Raw genomic sequence first — 19,650 nt, forward strand, 5'->3', positions numbered from 1 at the left:
GGGAGGGAGAGGGGGGAAGAAGGGGGCGGGGGGTCTGTGTGCCCTCGGGGAGCGGCCGGGGCCGGCTCTGCCCGGGGCCTGCACAGTCGGTGGAGCTGGGTGTGGGCTCCCTCACCTCCTGCACCGGGCGGGTCAGGGTGGACGCCTGGACCCCGGTCCGGAGCCTGGCGGACGGCGCCGGGTCTTCCCCCACCGTCTCTTCACCTGCAGACCAAGGCCGCCAGGGACGGAGTGTTGCCAGGGCGGCATCTGGGCGGGGGTCCTGGGCTCTGGGCCTGGGGACGGGGCTCAGGCCCTGCCCCCTCCCGGGCCTGCCGTCTGCTGTCGCTCTGTCCTTGGCGTCTGTCTGGGCTTGACGCCCCAGCCTTTCATTCACACGTTCTCTTCCTTCCCAAGAGCCTGAGGAAGAAGCTGAAGATGCTGCAGGAGACCCTGAGCCTCCCGCCGGGGGACAGCGAGACGGTGAACCGGCTGGTGCTGGAGAGGTGAGTGTCCTCGGGGTGCGGGCCGCGCTGGGCGAGCTCCCCGGTCAGGGCCGGCCCGGCTCTGGCGGGCGGCTCTCCGGTGGGTACGAGGCTGTGCCTGCTGCCTGGGAGGCAGCCACGGGCTCGCTGTGAAGCGGCTGAGGCAGGTTCTGGGCTCAGACAAGCTGAAGTCCGGGCAGCCCAGACGGGACCTCGGATGGCTGGCAGGGCAGGCACTGGGGCCTCCACAGCCTGTTTGTGGGATGGCTCACCAAACGCTCCGTCAGCCCCGCCCCCTCCCGAGTCTGGAGCGAACAGGGGACTGTCACTAAAAGGATCCCTCTGGGCCCCAGTGTGTGCATGGACGCTGCCAGCAGAGGGAGCCAAAGGCCAAGGATGCGTGTTCCTGTTCCTCCTGCGTGCCACAGAGCTGCGGGGCGGGCACCCTCGGCTGTCTCCCCACCAGCTAGCGGCCCGTCTTTCCCTGAGCCACGCTGCGTGTCCTGGGGAGATCCTCACGCTCCCTCTCCCCACGTCCAGCGGTGCTGGAGCCGCCTGCCCCTTCCCAGCCACCCCCTCCCTCCTCCTGTCAGCCCAGCAGCGCAGCCCCTGGGCACCGTGCCTCTCCTCCCTCACCGAACACGCAGGGCCTCGGCACGGGGCCTGCAGCCCTCCGGGGCGCCTTCGGGCTGCAGCCCCATCGTACCACTGAGGACCGTTCCTCGCCCTCCTGCCTCTGTGCCTCTGTGCGTGGCTCTTCTCCCCTTGGCTCGGCGGCCCTGCAGACACACACACACACACACACACACCCGGTCTCCCAGCAGCGACAAGCTCTCCCTCCTCCGCCGTCCCTGGCCGTGCGCGGCCAGAATGTGGGGCCTGGTACGGCCGGCGGCTGCCCTTCCAGCTATTGCAGTAGGGCTGTCCTTCACTCCTGTCCTGTCAGGGCGGCCGCAGAGGTAACTGTCACCCCCCCACAGAGGGGTGACTGGGAGACCTCTCGGGGCCTCCAGGCTGAAGAGTTGGGAGGCCTTTGCTTAGGGAAGGCCCACGGGCACCTGAGCTCTCGGGGAGACGCTGACCGTCCCCCGCACAGGCGTGGGCTGCCCCGGGCCTTGGCTCGTTCTGGAAGTTGGGCTTTGCTCCACCTCCTGAGGCCCCGGCCGAGGCCCCTCTGCACACAGGCCCGGCTGCATGTCCCCAGGCAATGGCGTCCCCGGGCGGCCCAGCAGTGCCCCCGCCAGCACGGGCGTGGGAAGGAAGGAGAGGGCTTGGCACGGAGGGCAGTTCGAGCTTCTAAGAGGGGTTTGCTGGGGGCGGTGTAAGGGCGTGAGACTGTCCCCCTGGGCCAGGGCCGTGTGGGGAGTGAGCCGGGCACTGGGCACCTCTGCAGCTGGGTTCCCTCTGCGGGCCAGGAGGCGCACGGGAAGAAGACTGTCCCAACTGAGCCAAAGCTGGGCACGCGTCCTGGCACCGCAGGCAGGGTCTGGGCACGGCAGCAGAAAGCCCTGCCAGGGGACGGTGGAGAGAGAAGGCCGCCCAGCCGGACCCGCCTGCCTCTGCCTCGTGGTGCCCCCCGTGGTGCCCCGGCGGGGAGAGCGCAGGCCAGCAGCCTGAACGGGGGCAGGGCGGCTCTGGCTGTGCCTCGCACAGCGGCTCCCAGAGGGGAGTCGGCGTAGGTGGGTCGCCCGGCCTCGGTCGCACTGGCCGGCAAGGAGGGGGAGCTCTCTGGGTGGCTTCCCGCGCGGGGAGCTGGGCCGGTGGGATTCCAGTTTCAATGTTTGTGGGCCGCCTTTTCCCGCAGCGGTGGGGCCATTGCCCGCCCCCAGCAGCACCGCGTCCGTCTCCACTGCCCGCCGCACTGCTCCTTCGGCTCTGGTTGGCTTGGTGGTGTGGGTGGACAGGAGCGTCCTAACGGGGCGCGGTGGCATCTCGTGGCGGTTCTGGTTTGGCTTTCCTGATGAGGAGTGGCGGGGAGCGTCTTTTCGTGGGCTTATGGGCCGTTTGTCCATCTTCTCAGGAGAAACATCTGTCAGACCTTCGCCCATGATTTTGAATCATGTTTGTTTTCTCTCAATCAGGTTGAGTCCTAGCTCTCTCTATATTTTAATCTCTCACCAGAGATACGATCTGCAAATATTTCCTCTCCTTCCCTGCACCGCCCTTTGACTACGATAATACATTTTGATGCACAATTTTTTAAATTTGTGTGAAGTCTGGTTTGTCTGGTTTTGTGCTGCCTTTTTTTTTTTTTAATATATATTTTATTGATTTTCACAGAGAGGAAGAGAGAGGGATAGAGAGTTAGAAACATCGATGAGAGAGAAACATTGATCAGCTGCCTCCTGCACACCTTCTACTGGGGATGTGCCCACAACCAACGTACATGCCCTTGATCTGAATCGAACCCAGGACCTTTCAGTCTGCAGACCGACGCTCTATCCACTGAGCCACACCGGTTTCGGCTTGTGCTGGTTTTTAAATGGAACACATGGGCATAGCCCGTGTTAGTAACTTACTGTCTGGAATCCTTCTTTCAGTGTCTGTCATGTTCAAGCTCGGAGTGAGCCAGCTCCGAGGGAGCCATCCTCTCGGTCTCTGAGGTGCTGTCCTCCTCGGCAGCTCGGAGGGCGGCGGTCTGGCCGCGTCTCTGCTCCTGCGCTGCGCTCTGAGAACCGAGGCGCGTGGTCACACAGCAGCTCCCTGTGCGTGTGGGCTGCGTGGCTTTCGCTTGCTTCCTCCTCTCGCCAGCCTGTGGCTGGCCGTGCCTGGAGGGCTGAGCCCAGTGGTTTTCCTGTAGCGACGAGGCTGCCCTGCAGGGGGCGCTGAGCGGGGCGGCTGCAGGAGCCCTCTGGGCCGCTGTCCTGGGTGCCGCGGTGAGCTGGTCCCTCTGTCTGTGCCCGTAGCCCGGCCCCCGTGGAGATGCTGAGCCTGAAGCTTCGCCGGCCAGCCTTCAGCGACGACATTGACCTCAACGCCACCTTTGACGTGGACACCCCCCCGGCCCGGCCCCCTGGCCTTCGGCGCGGCCCCGCCAAGAAGCTCTGCCCGGAAAAGGCACAGTGAGTGCCCAGGCCGGGAGAGGGGCGGTGGTCCGAGGGGCTGCGGGCAGTGCCGTCCCCCGGGCTGGGCTGGCGTTGGTGCCAGCACCTCCCTCCTCCCTGCGCACTGACCGCACAGCCTTCGTCTTGCCTGTCCAGGTCATCATGGCCCTTTAAGCAAGGGGACGGGGGGTGGGGGGGAGGATCCAGAGGTCCCGTGGGGACAGGACGGGCTGATGGTGGGGGGCACTCCCACTGTGTGGAATGCCGCCCCCGGGCCCCTGAGGCAGGGCCATCTCACCCCATGGAGCCCGGCCCACCCCTCCCCGGGGCGGCCGTAGCGGCAGTGTGGGGGCCCCGCACCAGGGAAGCAGTGGCCCTGGCAGCGGAGGCGTCCCTGGCCCGCCGGCCACGGGCAGTTTACCACGGAGACAACCACTGTTCCCGTCAGGCGTGGACGGCCTGCGCCCGGCAGGGAGGCCAAGGGCTGCTTCTGATTGTTCTCCACCCCAGGCCACCGTCCTCCCCTCGCCGGGGAGACAGGCCGGGCGTGCAGCTGCCTGCCCAGGAATGGGATGGAGCATTGTGCCTGCTCTGGGGCTGGGCCGGGGGGCCTGGCCTTGCAGGGAGGTGGCCGCCCTGCCCTGTGGGCGTCTGCTCACCGAGGGCCTCCAGCAGCGGCGGCCCCTCGGGCAGGCAGGGCGCGGCCTGGCTCCGTGATGGGCCTCCTGTGGGTGTGCCTCGCTGGGCGCTCCTGCCCACCCGGAGCCCGGGACACGGAGGATGCCTGGGGGCTTGGGGAGCGTTGGGGTAGCTTATCCCTGAGTGGGAGCCACCAGATTGGCACGTGGCCCAACCTTCCCTGCCTCCGCCACTGGCCGCCGTGACTGTCTAGCTGGTCACAGGTCTGCCGTGGCATAGGGGTCACCGAGGTGCCTTGCCCGGCACCCACACGCCACACCACACCACATGGTGGCTCTGCAGGAGGCGTGTTGAGCTGACCACCCGTCTGTGTCCACTCACCTGCCTCTCGCCTTCGTGTCTCACAGCGCTCCCACTCAGGACGGGCCCGGGAAGCTGCCCAAAGACTCCACGCAGGTAAGGCTCCGGACGCTGTCCCCACACGGCCGAGTCCTTCAGTCCGGCCAGGCTGCGCGTGAAGCCGGGCTCCGGGAGGGCAGGTCTTGCCAGATCTGTGTCAGTCCTCCCCCAGGCCTGGGGCCCTGCGGGGCCCCGGAAACCTGCCCATGGTCCTTTCTGCTCCCCGGAGAGGCAGGGGGGTCCTAGTCCTCCACCCGCCCGCCGGCCCGGCTGCCGCCAGCTCAGGCCTGGCCGGTCTCCGCAGGAGCCGCAGCTCTCGCTGGGCGGCCAGCGCTGTGCGGGCGAGCCGGACGAGGAGCTGGCCGGAGCCTTCCCGCTCTTCATCCGGAACGCCGTCCTGGGCCCCAGGCAGCCCAAGAGGGCCCGGCCGGAGCCCCGCCGCAGCACGGACACGGTGAGTGCCTCCCCGGGGCAGGCCGGCCAAGCGGCCCGCGGCCTCCGCTTAGCTCTCCCTTTCCTGCAGGTCAGAACCGGCTTCGACGGCCTCGGGGGCCGGACCAAGTTCATCCAGCCTGTATCCTTGTTCCGTGGCTGAGCTGAGCTCAGAGCCCACACCCCCCATCACGGGCCCCCCAATCCCAGCTGCCGGGGGCTGCTGCCTGGTGTGTAACGGGGGGCCCACCCCAGGTCTCACCTCTCCTGCTTGTATTCTAGTCCCTCCTTCAGCCTTTGCCTTGACGTCTCCTTCAGACCGACACGACTCTGATCCGGCCCCTGCCGGTGAAGCCCAAGGCCAAGGCCAAGGCCAAGCAGAAGGTGGGGGCCAGGACGGCGCTCCCTCCCTCCCAGGCCCTCCTGTGGTGGGCCAACAACGCCAACAACGCCGATTGCAGCTGAGGACTGGCTCCGCAGTGGGTTGGGGACATGGTCCTCTCCCAGACCAGCCCCAGGGCACTGGCGACAAGAAGCTGGGGCCGGGTGAGGCCAGAGGATGTGCTTTCCCAGCTCACAGCCGGCCCCTCCCCCATTCTGGGCCTCGGGGCCGGGGCAGCTGTGGTCAGCTCACCGCTCCTGCCAGGGGCTTGCTCCGTGTTTCGGCCCCCAGGTATGGCCATGACCAGCTGCTGGGCTGCTGCTGAGCCTCCAGACCAGGCCGTGGCTGACTGTATGGACCAAGCGCCTGAGGTGCGCAGGCGGCTTCGCCGGCCACGCTGCTGCCCGCCTGGCTCCTGCGGGCGTGGCCGGCCCAGCAGCGTGTGGGGAGCGAGGGGTGGGGGGCGAGGCCGGGCAGGATTTCTTTGTGGAGAATAAAAAATAGTATTTTCTTCCGTGTCTGGGAGTAGGCTTTTGTACTTTGGGAAACTTTTTTAAAAAAATATGTTGATTTCAGAGAGGAAAGGAGAGGAAGAGAGAAAGAGAGGGAGAGAAACATCAATGATGAGAGAGAAGCATTGATTGACTGCCTCCTGCACGCCCCCTACTGGAGATCGAGCCTGCAACCAGGGCATGTGCTCTGACTGGGAATCGAATCCGGGACCACAACCATCTCACACCAGCCAGGCAAACTGACATCTCGACAGCATTGTGTCTACCTACCCATGTACCTGGGGTAGATCTCCATTTATGTAGAACTTTTAAAATTTCTTTCACAGTTTTAAAGTTTTTCTCACATAGGTCTTGTACATATTTTGATAGATTTATACTGAAATATTTCTTTCCCCTCCTTTTTCTTGTGTCGAATAAAGGACAGTGTTTTTAATTTCAGTCACTCACTGCCGATACACAAGGAAGCAGTAGACTGCTGTGGCTGGCGATGGTGCACCTTCGTTTGTTGTTGTGCTTCTCGAAGTTCCTGTGAGGTCTCTTCCTCTCCCGTAACTCACGTGCTCGGCCGTGCCTCACTGGCCGGGACGCTCCGAGCGGTCTGCCATGGTAACGGGAATGGAGTTCTCCCTCCCCCAGGTCTGATAGACTTCGCTTCTCGGGGGCCGAAGCTGAGCACTTGTGACTTTTTCAGACTTTTTGCAAAACATATGTTCCTTGTGGTGGTCACTGGGGTTTGTGCCCACTCTCCCCGCTGTCAGCCAACGACCTGCCAAGACTCTGGCCACAGAGGCAGGCGCGGGGCCTGCACTGCCCCTTCCCATCAGGGGCCGTGGTGCCCTGCTGTGCCCAGGCTGTGGGCTGTGGGCAAAGCTGCAGTGATTGTTCGTGCTCGCGTCCCTGTGGGGACTCCTCGCAGGGCGCACCTCAGGTCTGCGTCTGGGTAAGCGTCCTGCTTAGAAAGTCACGCCAAACAGTTTTCCAGCCCGCCGGGGTGCTCAGTGGGTGAGCACTGACCTATGAATTGGGAAGTCCTGGTTCAATTTCTAGTCAGGGCACATGCCCAGATTGTGGGCACATACAAGAGCCAATCAATGAATACATAAATTGGTGGAACAACAAGTCCATGTTTCTGTCTCTCAAATTAATAACTTATTTTTTTAAATGTTCATTGAATAAAAACATGCACACATACACAAAATCACCTACCACTTTATATTCACTAGGATGGGTGTACTTTTTAAAAAATATATTTTTATTGATTTCAGAGAGGAAGGGAGAGGGAAAGAGATTAAAATATCAATGATGAGAATCATTGATCAGCTGCCTCCTGCACGCCCCCCACCGGGGATCGAGTCCGAAACTCGGGCCTGTGCCCTTGGCTTGAATCAAACCCAGGGCCCTTCAGTCCACAGGGCAGATGCTCTGTCCACTGAACCAAACTGGCCAGGGCAGGATGGGTATAATTAAAAAGAGAGAGAGAAACCGATATTGGCCACAATGTTGATAATAGGATTTTTGTACACTGCTGGTAGAAAATATTTTGTTGGTCCCTCAAAAAACTAAACACAGAATTACCATATGACCCAGCAATTTTATTCCTAAGTATGTACCCCAAAGAATTGAAAACAAGGCCTTAGTTACATGTTCAAGCATGAATACAGCAGCATTCACTATTCATAATACCCAAAAGGTGAAGCCACTCCAAAGGCCATCAGCAGGTGACTGGATAAGCAAGGGTGACATACGCATACAGTGGAACATCACTCAGCCACCGAAAGTGAAGCACTGATACACGCTACGATGTGAATGGACCTCAAAAACATGCTAAGGGGGGGGGGGAGTGCACATTTTCTATGGTTCCTTTTAAAAAAAATATATTTTTATTGATTCATAGAGGAAGGGAGAGAGGGAGAAAAAGACAGAAACATACATGGTGAGAGAGAATCATCGATTGGCTGCCTCCCCCAGGCCCCACACTGGGGATCGAGCCCGCAACCTGGGTGTGTGCCCTTGACCAGCATGGAACCTGGAACCCTTCAGTCTGCAGGCTGGTGCTCCATCCACGGAGCCAAATCCGCTAGGGCTATGATTCCTTTTTCTAATCGTCACTCAGGATTTGTTTTTATTGGTCTTAGAGAAAGGAGGGGGGAGAGAGAAGCTTCCATCCATCGCCTCTGTACGCCTTGACCAGATCCGAACTTGCAACGTAGGAACGTGTCCTGACTGGGAATCGGACCCGTATGTTTTGGGCCGCAGGACGACGTGTCAGCCAGCCGGGCCTCCTGACCGGCCGCCTGATCCCTTCTTGGTCATCCTCAGCCAGGGACACTGTCCCATTGGTTTTCAGAGAGAGTGGAAGGGAGGGAGTGAGATGGAGGAAAAAAAACATCGATGTGGAGGGATGGAGCCTGCAACCCAGGCTCTGGACCAAAATCGAACCTGGGACCCTCCGGTCTGTGGGCCGACGCTCTATCCACTGAGCTAAACCGGCTAGGGCTGTCTGATTCCTGTTATATGAAATACGCAGAATAGGCACATCTCCAGAGACAGAAAGAATGCGTTGTGAGGGGCTGGGTGGGCAGTGAGGGTGGGGTGTGCTCCAGGGGGTGTAAAAACCGGAGAGCCTGGTGCTGGCACAGCACGGACTGCACTAACCTACTGGCCTGACCACTCTGGGTGGTTCTTTTCACGTTACGTGAATTTCACCTCAATTTTTCGGAAGGATGCATGGCCGCACGTGGCTTAGCTGTTGTGGGGTCCGTGGGGAGCTGAGGCCGCCCTCCAGAGCAGCGGTCGCCAGCCTTCGGCCTCGCGGACCATCAGCAGCCCGAGCGCCAGTTCCCGTCCCCAAGAAGGCGAACGGCCGGCCGGGGGAAGGTCGCACAGGACCTTTCTCTACTGTTTTTGCAACGCGCGCTGAGTCTATAATTATTTGAAAATAAAAGTTTGAAGGAGAAACGGACACATGATCACGCCTGCCCCATGCCTTGCACTCAGACCAGCCCCCCCCCGCGGAGCCCTGGGACTCGGCCTCGAGTGGCCGCCGAGGACTGGCCCCTGCGTCTGCTCTGGGCAGGCCGCTGTGGGCGGGAGCGCCCTTCCTCTCGGAGGGGACGGCTGGGGGCCTCGCAGGCACCCGCAGCAGCCAGGCTCCACCCACATAATCGCCTAAGCTCCACGGCCCCTGGGCGGGGCTGGCTCGGACCCCCGGCTCTCTCAGTCCCTGTCTGGGGCACAGCCAGCAGGCCGGCCAGTCCCCAGGACAGGAATTCCCATCAGCATTCTGCGGGCAGGAGCCCGTTCGGGCAGGGGCCCGGGAGAGCACTGCGTCCGGCCCCACGGCTCCGCCCACGGCTGCGCTTCCTGCTCTGGGACCAGTGCCCGCCCACCCTGCCCGCTGCCCAGGGCTGTGCCCGGGCTGTGCCCAGGGCCAAGAGGCTTATCTCTGCAGGCCAGGCTGCCAGCAACAGGAACCAGCTCCGCCTCCAGTTCCACTTTCATTTTCGCTTTCCCGGTGAGGACAGAGGAGCCCGGGAAGCGGTGCCCAGCAGGTTCTGGCGCTGCCCCAGCCTCAGCACCTACTGCCGGAGTCTATAATTACTTCAAAAGTAGCGGGCCCCGCTGGGCACCGGCCTCTCCTGGCAGCTGTGGCCGGGGCGGCTGCTGTCCGGCTGACCTCAGGATGGGTGTCCCCGACACCTCCAAGCCCCTGGATGAGGAGCGATACTCCCGGCAGCTGTGAGGCCCGGGGTGGGGAGGAGGGGATGGGGAGGAGGGGCTGGAGGATGGTGGGGAGGAGGGGGGTGGGGAGGGTAGGGAGGAGGGGGGTGGGGAGTTGGGGGGTGGGGAGGGTAGGGAGGAAGGGGGTGGGGAGGAGGGGGTGGGGAGGAAGGCCGTGGGGAGGGGAGGGAGGAGGGTGGTGGGAAGGAGGGGGGTAAGGAGGGTAGGGAGGAGGGGGGTGGGGAGGAGGGGGGTGGGGAGTTGGGGGCTGGGGAGGGTAGGGAGGAGGGGGGTGGGGAGGAGGGGGTGGGGAGGAGGGAGTGGGGAGGAGGGGGTGGGGAGGGTAGGGAGGAGGGTGGTGGGAAGGAGGGGGGTGGCCTCTGCCTTCTGAGCTCCAGCTCGCAAACTCGCAGCCCCCTCCTTCCCTCCATCCGCAGGTACGTGCTGGGCCTGCGGGCCATGCAGAGGCTCCAGGAGGGGCGGGTCCTGCTGTCCGGCCTGCAGGGCCTGGGCGCCGAGGTGGCCAAGAACCTGGTCCTGATGGGCGTGGGCAGCCTCACCCTGCACGACCCGCAGCCCGCCTGCTGGGCGGACCTGGCGGCCCAGGTGGGGCCGGGAGCCCACCCAGACGGGGGCGGGCCGGGGCGGGCCTCCTAGCTCAGGCCCTGGGTCTCTCCAGTTCTTCCTCTCGGAGCAGGACTTGGGAAGGGGCAGGGCGGAGGCATCTCAGGACCGAGTGGCCAAGCTCAACGGGGCCGTCCAGGTCTGCGTGCACACGGGCGGCCTCACCGAGGACCTGGTGCGGGACTTCCAGGTGCGACCCCCGCCCCCCCCCCTCCCCCCAGCCAGGCCGTCCCGCCCGCCCGCTCACCCGGAGGTCCGCAGGTGGTGGTGCTGACGGCCTCGGACCTGGAGGAGCAGCTGGCGGTGGGCAGGTGGTGCCGCAAGCACGGGGTCCGCTTCCTGGTGGCCGACACCCGGGGCCTGGTGGGGTGAGTGGCTGCCCGCCCGGCCGGCCGGGGCCCCTGATTCCGGGGTCCAGGCCCACCCTCCGTGTCCTCCACCCCGGCCTCCGGCCCGCTCCGCTGGCCCTCCCCCGGCCCGGGCCGCTCCCAGCACCCTCTCCTGTGCTGCCCCGGGTCCCCGCCTTCGCCACCGTCGTGGTGGCTGACCGTGGCTCCGTGACCCCGTGACCTCTGCCGCCCCCCGCAGGCAGTTGTTCTGCGACTTCGGTGAGGACTTCACGGTGCTGGACCGAACGGAGGAGCCCCTGACCGCGGCCGTCCGGCACATCTCCCAGGTGGGCGCGCTGGGCGCGGTGGGAGGGGTGGGTGCACTGGGCCCGGTGGGTGCAGTGGGAGGGGTGGGTGCACTGGGCGCGCTGGGCACGGTGGGTGCGGTGGCGGGGTGCTGGCCGGCCCGCGGAGCGCAGGCCCCGGCCTCTGAGCCGCCCGCCCCCCCCAGGGCTCCCCGGGCGTCCTCACGCTGAGGACCGCGGCCGAGGCCCGCTACTTCCGCGAGGTGGACGCCGTCACCTTCTCCGGCATCGAGGGCATGAGCGAGCTCAACGGCTGTGCTCCCCGGCCCATCCGCCTGCGGGGTAAGCCACCGCCCCAGGCCCGCTCAGCGCCCGCCTCAGCGCCCGCCCCCGGGGTGGACACAGCCTGCTCAGGGCCCGCGCCCCCAGGGCGGACACAGCCGGCTCCCGGGGCAGTCCCCCCCCTCCCCCGGCGGCCTCCGGGGCACGGTGCACGATGGGACGGGGTGGGGAGGACTCGGGTCAGCGGGCAGCTCGAAGGATGGCTCCCCTCCCCAGAGGACGGGACCTTGGAGATCGGGGACACGGCGGCCCTCTCCGCGTACGTCCGCGGCGGCGCTGTCATCGGGGTCCCGAGGCCCGTGACCGTGAGCCACGTGCGTGCGGGCGGCTGAGGCGGGGGGTTTGGGAGGCCCCAGGGCCCCCCCCACCCCGGGTTCCGGGCCTGACCCTGGGCCTCATGCCCCGCAGGCGCCCCTGGACGCAGCCCTGCTGCAGCCCCGCATGGTGGCCCAGGGTCCGCAGGAGGCTCGCCGCGCCCGCTGCCTGCACCAGGCCTTCCGCGCGCTGCACCGCTTCCAGCAGCTCCGAGCCCGCCAGCCCTGGCCCTGGGACCCGGTCAGTGGCCCCTGGCGCCCCCCCAGCCTCCGTCTCATCCCCCACACCCACACTTCCATCCTAGCGGCAGTTGTCACTCAGATAAAGGAGAGTGTGGCTCAGCGGCTGGTCATGCTCAGTCCGATGCTCCGTCAGCACCAGGCCCGGGCTGCCGGCTGGATCCCCAGTGGGGTGTGCAGGAGGCAGCTGGTCCATGATTCTCATTATTGATGTTTCTCTCTTCTCTCTCTTCCTCTCTGAAACCAGTAAATACATACATATAATTCTAAATATATTTTTATTCATTTCGGAGAGGAAGGGAGAGGGAGCAAGAGATAGAAACATCAGTGATGGTAGAGAATCATTGATGGGCTGCCTCCTGCACGCCCCCTGGAGGGGACACGTGCCCTTGACCGAGGATCAAGCCTGCAACCTGGGCATGTGCCCTTGACCGGAATTAAACCCAGGACCCTTCAGTCCACAGGGTGACATTCTAACCACCGGGCAAAACCAGCTAGGGCAAAATATATATATAAATTTAAAATAAATGAACAGTAAATAATAAAGCCGAGCCTGGGTCCCGCTCCCTCTGCTCAGGGTCCTCTCCGGGGGCTGCCAGCCTGGCACCGGCCCTGTCTGCCCTCCCCCTCGGGCTCGCCTTCCTTCTGGGGAGAGGGTGGTGGCTGCCTGCGGCTCTGAGTGGGAGTGGGGCTCAGGCCACGGCTGCTGAGCACGGAAGCTGCTCCTCAGGCGGACGCGGAGGAGGTGGTGCGCCTGGCCCGGGCCCTGGAGCCCCTGCGGGCCGCAGAGGGAGCCGGGGAGCCGCGGGAGGAGCCGCTGGACGAAGCGCTGGTGCGGACGGTCGCCCTGAGCAGTGCAGGGGTCCTGAGCCCCATGGCAGCCGTGCTGGGCGCCCTGGCCGCCCAGGAGGTGCTGAAGGTGGGTGCGGCCGGCAGAGGGAGCTGGGGGATCAGAGGTCACGGGGGTGGCAGACAGCGGCCCCGGAGGCTTCCCGCCGGGGTGCAGCCCGCCCCCTGCCCCCTGATCGAGGGCTCGGCCGCCAGGCGCTCTCCGGGAAGTTCCTGCCCCTGGACCAGTGGCTGTACTTTGAGGCCCTCGACTGCCTCCCGGAAGAGGGGGCGCTCCTTCCCGACCCCGAGGCCTGCGCCCCGGTGAGTGGGGCCCGGGGTCCTGAGCCGGGAGCCGGGGGAGCGGCCGAGCACAGCCCGCGGCGGCACTGACCGGCCGTGTCCCCCAGAGAGGCGGCCGCTACGACGGGCAGATCGCGGTGCTCGGGGCCGGCTTCCAGGAGCAGCTGAGCCGCCAGCGCTACCTCCTGGTGAGCGAGGGTGCGGGGGGCGCGGGGGCCAGGGGCGCGGGGGCCGGGGGCGCGGGGCCGCCCGGCTAAGCCCTCCCGCCGCAGGTGGGCGCCGGTGCCATTGGCTGCGAGCTGCTCAAGGGCTTCGCCCTCGCGGGCCTGGGGGCCGGGGGCCGCGGCCGCGTCACCGTGGCCGACATGGACCACGTGCAGTGCTCCAACCTCAGCCGGCAGCTCCTCTTCGGGGCCCAGGACGTGGAGGTGAGCGCCGCCCCCCGCCCCCCGCCCCCAGCGCCCCGCGGTCCCACCCCCAGCGGCCCCTGCTTTCTCCCCAGAGGCCCAAGGCAGAGGCGGCTGCGGAGGCCGCCCGCCGCCTGAACCCCGACCTGCAGGTGACCCCACTCCCCCGGCCCGTGGACCCCACGACGGAGCACCTCCTGGATGACCACTTCTTCTCCGGCCTGGACGGCGTGGCGGCCGCCCTGGACAGCTTCCCGGCCCGTGAGCGCCCGGCCTGGGGACTCAGCACCCTCCCCTGCCCCCACCTCCGCCCCTTCCCCTGACACCCCCTCCCCCACTCCCCCCCACCTCCGCCCCCGCCCCTTCCCCTGACACCCCCACCCCCTCCCCCAGGCCGCTACGTGGCTGCCCGCTGTGCCCACTACCTGAAGCCGCTGCTGGAGGCGGGCACGCAGGGCGCCCGGGGCAGCGCCTCGGTGTTTGTGCCCCACGTGACTGAGGGCTATCCGCCCGCGGCCTCCGAGGCCCCCGGGGACGCCCCCCACCCGGTCTGCACCCTGAGGCACTTCCCCAGCACGACGGGGCACACCCTGCAGGTGGGGAGCCCCGGACCCTCCGTCCCCGCTCAGTCCTCAGCGGCAGGCTGGCCCCCCCTGACCCCCCGACTTCCCCCCCGCCCCCCCGCAGTGGGCCCGGGACGAGTTCGAGGGCCTCTTCTGCCGGGCCGCCCAGACCATCAACGGCCGCCAGCGGTGAGGCCCCCGCCGGGCAGGGGCGTCCAGGGGCCCCCTCCGGCCTCGGGCTCCGCCTCAGACCCCACCCCCGCCCGCCTCTCCGCAGGGCCCCGGCCTCGCCGGCAGGCCCCGACCCCACGGGGCCAGGGGAGCCGGCCCTGGCGAGGACGGTGGGCGTCCTGGACCGGCGGCCGCAGAGCTGGCGGGACTGCGTGGCCTGGGCCCGCGGCCACTGGCAGCTGAGCTTCAGCCATGGCGTGGCGCGGCTGCTCGGGCGCCACCCCCCGGACGAGGTGGGTGGGGGGCCCGGGGCCGGGGCGGCGGGCGCAGAGGGACCCGAGCCCAGCAGCCCCCTCTCCTCAGGTGCTCCCGGACGGAACGCGCTTCTGGTCGGGACCCAGACTCTGTCCTCGGCCCCTGGAGTTTGACGCCAGCCAAGTGAGTGGGGCCCTGCACCCCGGACGGGTGCTGACACAGAGCCGGGAGGGGCCCCGTGGGCGTCCATGCAGCATCGGACACGCCCGGGGCGGGGACCGCACCCGCACACGCGTGCTCGCTCTCCTCCCACCAGGACACGCACCTCCTGTACGTGCTGGCGGCCGCCAACCTGTGCGCGCGGATGCACGGGCTGCCCGGCTCCCGGGACCTGCCCGCCCTCCGGGACCTGCTGGAGCTGCTGCCGCCGCCCGACCCCCGGCGCCTGGACGCTGTCCTGTCCGGCGGCCTGGCTCCCCCTGAGCTGGGTGAGGCCGCCCCGTCCGCCCTGGCTGTCGCCCCGGCTGCCGCCCAGGCTCGGCGCTGCCTCCGTGGAGGAAAGCGGGGGCCTGGGGCCCTGCAGCCAGCCCCCGCCACTCAGCCCATCCCGGCCCTCCGCAGCCCCTCCCTGACCCCATCCCCCTGGCAGGTTTGGTTTTGTTTAGGAAGGGAGAGGGAGAGAGAGAAACCTCGATGATGAGAGAGAAGCAGTGATTGGCTGCCTCCTGCTCATGCCCTGACCCGGAATCGAACCGTGACCTCCTGGGTCACAGGTCAACGCTCAACCACTGAGCCATGCCGGCCGGGCCCCTTGGCAGGTTTTTAAGCAAAAAAAGCACAAACCACTAGGCTCTGAGGAGCTCTTATCTATGGCCCCATGTTAGGACAGGGTCATGTAGCACACACATGCATGCAGACACACACACACACACACACACACACACACACATATATATACACAGACAGACACACACACTCACAGACAGACACACACACACTCACACACACACACAGAGACAGACACACACACAGAGACACACACAGATACCCACACACACACACACACACACACACACACCAGACATACAGACACACAACACACACACAGACACACACACTCACACACAGAGACAGAGACAGACAGACAGACACACACACACACACACACACACACACACACACACGGTGGAGAGGAGACAGCAGCGTCAGTCGGGGGGCGGGGGGACCAGGAAGGGGCCCGGCTTGGGCAGTGAGGGACAGGGCCGGCCGGACTGTCCGATCCTCCCCCCCAGGCCCCGGGCAGGAGTGGCTGCGCGAAGCCCTGCGGGACTGGAGCCGGGGCCCCCCGCTGGAGCCGCTGCGGTTTGAGAAGGTGGGAGCGCGGTGACCTCTGCCTCTCCCCTCGAGGCTGGCAGGCGGCGGGAGGCTGCAGGGAGGAAGGCCGAGCCTCTGGGGGGACCAGCGCCGCTCCCCTTCCCTCCTCTGCTGGGCGGGGAGAGGGGACGCCCGGGCGGAGCTGAGGGGAGAGGGGACGCCCGGGCGGAGCTGAGGGGAGAGGGGACGCCCCGGACAGAGCTGAGGGGAGAGGGGACGCCCGGGCGGAGCTGAGGGGAGAGGGGACGCCCGGACGGAGCTGAGGGGAGAGGGGACAACCGGACAGAGCTGTGGGGAGAGGGGACAACCGGACGGAGCTGAGGGGAGAGGGGACGCCCGGGCAGAGCTGAGGGGAGAGGGGACGCCCGGGCAGAGCTGAGGGGAGAGGGGACAACCGGACGGAGCTGAGGGGAGAGGGGACGCCCGGGCAGAGCTGAGGGGAGAGGGGACAACCGGACGGAGCTGAGGGGAGAGGGGACGCCCGGGCAGAGCTGAGGGGAGAGGGGACGCCCGGGCAGAGCTGAGGGGAGAGGGGACGCCCCGGACAGAGCTGAGGGGAGAGGGGACGCCCGGGCGGAGCTGAGGGGAGAGGGGACGCCCGGACAGAGCTGAGGGGAGAGGGGACGCCCGGGCAGAGCTGAGGGGAGAGGGGACAACCGGACGGAGCTGAGGGGAGAGGGGACAACCGGACAGAGCTGAGGGGAGAGGGGACGCCCGGACAGAGCTGAGGGGAGAGGGGACGCCCGGGCAGAGCTGAGGGGAGAGGGGACAACCGGACGGAGCTGAGGGGAGAGGGGACAACCGGACGGAGCTGAGGGGAGAGGGGACGCCCGGGCAGAGCTGAGGGGAGAGGGGACGCCCGGGCGGAGCTGAGGGGAGAGGGGACAACCGGACAGAGCTGTGGGGGGATCAGGCCCCGCACTCAGTGGGGGCACGGGTGGTGCTCACGCTCCTGTGACCTGAACCCCCAGGACGACGACAGCAACTTCCATGTGGACTTTGTGACGGCGGCGGCCAGCCTGCGGGCCCAGAACTACGGGATCCCGGCCGCCACCCGCTCCCAGGTACCTGCCGCCGGCCCGCGGGGAGGAGGGGCGCAACCCCGGCCACACCCCGGCCACACCGAGGCCGCACCACAGCCCACACCGAGGCCACACCCCTGTCCACACCCCAACCACACCGAGGCCCACACCCCGGCACACCCCGGCCACACCCCAGCCACACCCCGTCTCCTGTCCTTGGCAGAGCAAGCGGATCGTGGGCCAGATCATCCCGGCCATCGCCACCACCACCGCGGCCGTGGCCGGCCTGCTGGGCCTGGAGCTCTTCAAGCTGGTGGGCGGCCCCCGGCCCCGCAGCGCCTTCCGCCACAGCTACCTGCTCCTGGCCTGGAACTGCTACAGCCGCTCCGTGCCCCGCGCCCCCGCCGTGCACAGGGTGCGCCGACACCCGCCCCTGACACCACCCGCCCAGCCCCGGCTCCCCCTGCGCCCCCACAGCCCGCTCCGGCCGCTGGCTGCACCGAGACCCGGATCCTTCATCCCCCTCAGCCCCTTCCCGCTGCGGGCCGCCAGCCTGCGGCCTGTCAGACACAGGAAGTAGCCGTCAGCCGCCCGCCCCGCCGCCCGGGTCTGGGGGAGCGGCAGCTTTAACTCATTAGTGAGCCAGACAGGCCAGCCCCCTCCCCCAGGAGCGCCTGGGGGAGGGGCGGGGGGGCCCTAGCCCAAGCAGAGCCGATGCTCGCCTCCCTCCCTCCGTGGCCTCAGCCTGCACCGCGTGGGGTCTGCCCTCCCCGTCCACACCGAGGTGCAGGGCCCCGAGCTCCTGGCGTCCCGGGGGGCGGGGGGGAGACACGCAGCCCAGGATGTGTGTGTCCGGGCACAGGCTGCTGCCCTGGGCTGGGTGGCACGGAGGGAGCGCGCCCGCACATCTGTGTGCCAGATGGGAGGCAGGCTCTCCTTCAGCGTGGCTCTCAGGCGTGCACGTGAGCACGCATGTGGGTCCCCGCCTCTGCGCATGTCCCCGGGGAGCAGGGCTGTGAGGGGCCCTGGCCGTGCCCCGCTCTGCCGCCGGCTTCTCCCGGGGCACAGGAGAGGGGTGAGAGTGCCCTCACCAGGGGAGAGGCAGAGGTCAGGGGCTGGCGCTGGGGCCCCCAGGGCAGGGCACACAGAGGGCTTTGTGAGGGCCAGGAGCACACAGGCTGCCTTTGTCCGGGGCGGGGGAGGGGACAGGACCCCATCTCACCCGTCTTGTCTCAGCCTGACCCCACTATGTCCTGGGGGTTGGCAGGCTCTCATGTCCGGTCCCTGGCTGCCTGCCACCCTCGGCCCCTCCGCTCTGGGCACTGGACCCCGGACTCCTGAAACGGGGAAGGAGGGGCAGGGAGGGGCGGCCTCGCTGGCTGTCCCAGCAGACACGCTGCCCTCGCCCCTGTGCCGAGCAGCCGAGGCCCCGCAGTGCAGGACGAGGGGGGACAGGCTGCACCCCCGTCCCAGCCCCCAGGCTGCGTCTGAGGAGTCAGCGGCCTCGCCTCAGCGGAGCCTCCCGCCAGGGCCGGCTCCCGCTTCCTCAGAAAGCACCGCCCTCCGCTCCGCAGGCCGCCCTGATGGATGCTGGTTCCCCTGCGCGGGGCCCCAGGCCCGTTTCCTGTGCGGCCGCAGCGCGGGCTGCGGTGGCTGAGCCGCTGGGCCCGAGCCCACTCCCTCCCCCGCCCGGCTGCCGCTTCCCGCCGGCCAGCGCTCCCAGGGAAGGCCTCCGCGGGGGGAGGGGGTTGGTGGAAGCTCCTCACGCCCCCCTCCCCCCCAGTTCCACCGCCTGACCTGGACCTGCTGGGACCGCCTGAAGGTGCCCGCTGGGCAGCCCGAGAGGACCCTGCAGTCGCTCCTGGTCCACCTCCAGGTGTGCCTGCCCTACCCCGCCCCGCCCCGCCCCGCCCCACCCTACCCCGCCCCGCCCCGCCCCGCCCCGGCCCGCACCCAGCACCTGACCTCTCCCCCAGGAGCAGCACGGGCTGCGGGTGAGGATGCTGCTGCTGGGCAGGGCCCTGCTCTACTCGGCGGGGTGGCCGCCCGAGAAGCAGGCCCAGCGCCTGGGCCTCAGGTGAGCCCGCCCACTCGCCCTGTCCCCGGAGGCTGGAGGTGGGCTCCCCCTGTCCCTGGAGGTTGGAGGTGGGGCTCCCCTGTCCCTGGAGGTGGGGCTCCCCTGTCCCTGGAGGTGGGGCTCCCCTGTCCCCGGAGGCTGGAGGTGGGGCTCAGGCCTCTCCTCCGGCCCCATCTGGCCCCTCACACCTACGTGACGCTTCCTTCGCCAAATGGAGCCGGCAAACGGGCTGGGGGTGGGGCGAGGCCGGGCGGCGGAGGGGCCTCTGGAGCTGCCTGCTCCGGCCAGCGCCCGGCCCCTCGCCCTCCCTGCCCGGCGCCCCCCGGAGCCCACTCCCCAGGGACTGCGTTTCCTGCCGCCCGCGGCCCCGCCAGCCGCTCCGAAAATAGCTGCAGATGTTTCCTGTCTTGAGCCGCTGCCGCTCCTGGCCGGCTCCTCCTGGCCCCCGTCCACGGTCCCTCTGCTGCCGCTGCTCAGCGCCCCAACCCCCGATCTCTCCCCCCAGGGTGACGGAGCTGGCCCAGCAGGTGACCGGCCGGCAGGTGCCCCAGCCCGGGCAGCGGGTGCTGGCCCTGGAGCTCAGCTGTGAGGGCGAGGAGGACGACACCGCGTTCCCGCCCCTGCACTACGAGCTGGCCGGGCAGCGGCCGCCCCACGCCCCGGGCTCCGCGGGCCCACAGGAGGCGCTCAGTGACAGCCCGGGCCCCCAGGAGGCGCTCAGTGACAGAGCCCGGCCCACAGGAGGCGCTCAGTGACAGCCCGGGCCCCCAGGAGGCGCTCAGTGACAGAGCCCGGCCCACAGGAGGCGCTCAGTGACAGAGCCCGGCCCACAGGAGGCGCTCAATAAACGCTGCTGCATTAGGTCGCACACGCGGAGGCTGGGTGCCGAGCCTGGGCAGGGTGT

The 19,650-nt window shown here is 67.6% G+C and overlaps 2 protein-coding genes across 7 annotated transcripts in view; both read left to right on the forward strand.

The window, feature by feature from the left end:
- Window positions 1–5,878, forward strand: part of TRAIP (TRAF interacting protein) — a 164,651-nt gene extending 158,773 nt beyond the window's left edge. For 3 of the 5 annotated variants that reach the window (XM_084902419.1, XM_084902418.1, XM_084902417.1), the window contains 6 exons: window positions 397–485; window positions 3,371–3,526; window positions 4,555–4,603; window positions 4,851–5,000; window positions 5,070–5,120; window positions 5,297–5,878. In XM_084902419.1, coding sequence (XP_084758545.1) covers window positions 397–485; window positions 3,371–3,526; window positions 4,555–4,603; window positions 4,851–5,000; window positions 5,070–5,120; window positions 5,297–5,443 — 642 coding nt within the window. In that variant the 3' untranslated portion in view covers window positions 5,444–5,878. Of the gene's footprint in view, window positions 1–396; window positions 486–3,370; window positions 3,527–4,554; window positions 4,645–4,686; window positions 4,808–4,850; window positions 5,001–5,069; window positions 5,121–5,296 lie in introns of those variants that run through there. The other 2 variants (XM_084902420.1, XM_084902421.1) reach the window with 2 other exon arrangements.
- Window positions 5,879–9,292: 3,414 nt separating this feature from the next.
- UBA7 (ubiquitin like modifier activating enzyme 7) lies at window positions 9,293–19,611 on the forward strand. 2 transcript variants are annotated; one of them, XM_084902397.1, is made up of 25 exons: window positions 9,294–9,610; window positions 10,030–10,198; window positions 10,272–10,406; window positions 10,478–10,584; window positions 10,805–10,892; window positions 11,057–11,192; window positions 11,409–11,506; window positions 11,601–11,747; window positions 12,477–12,665; window positions 12,791–12,898; window positions 12,985–13,065; window positions 13,150–13,305; window positions 13,380–13,545; window positions 13,678–13,880; window positions 13,972–14,036; window positions 14,125–14,311; window positions 14,382–14,456; window positions 14,590–14,761; window positions 15,566–15,645; window positions 16,619–16,711; window positions 16,893–17,084; window positions 18,453–18,545; window positions 18,646–18,746; window positions 19,252–19,459; window positions 19,491–19,577. In XM_084902397.1, the coding sequence occupies exons 1-25, from the start codon at window positions 9,555–9,557 to the stop codon at window positions 19,560–19,562; spliced, it is 3,177 nt and encodes a 1,058-aa protein (XP_084758523.1). In that variant the 5' UTR covers window positions 9,294–9,554; the 3' UTR covers window positions 19,563–19,577. The 2 variants fall into 2 exon arrangements, with proteins under 2 accessions (XP_084758524.1, XP_084758523.1); XM_084902398.1 differs by having other exon boundaries at window positions 9,293–9,610; window positions 13,359–13,545; window positions 19,252–19,611.
- The last annotated feature ends 39 nt before the right edge of the window (window positions 19,612–19,650 follow it).

The sequence above is a fragment of the Pipistrellus hanaki genome, assembly GCF_964339955.1.
Source record: "Pipistrellus hanaki genome assembly, chromosome: 13".
In the NCBI taxonomy this organism is placed as follows: Eukaryota; Metazoa; Chordata; class Mammalia; order Chiroptera; family Vespertilionidae; genus Pipistrellus; species Pipistrellus hanaki.

Excerpts from the sequence above, each read along its gene's own strand:
- UBA7 (XM_084902397.1), top strand. The coding sequence starts at position 9,555 with ATGGGTGTCCCCGACACCTCCAAGCCCCTGGATGAGGAGCGATACTCC. Across the intron at positions 12,899-12,984 it reads ACCCCGAGGCCTGCGCCCCG|AGAGGCGGCCGCTACGACGG; the intron begins GTGAGTGGGGCC and ends CGTGTCCCCCAG. Across the intron at positions 13,546-13,677 it reads CCTGGACAGCTTCCCGGCCC|GCCGCTACGTGGCTGCCCGC; the intron begins GTGAGCGCCCGG and ends CCCCTCCCCCAG.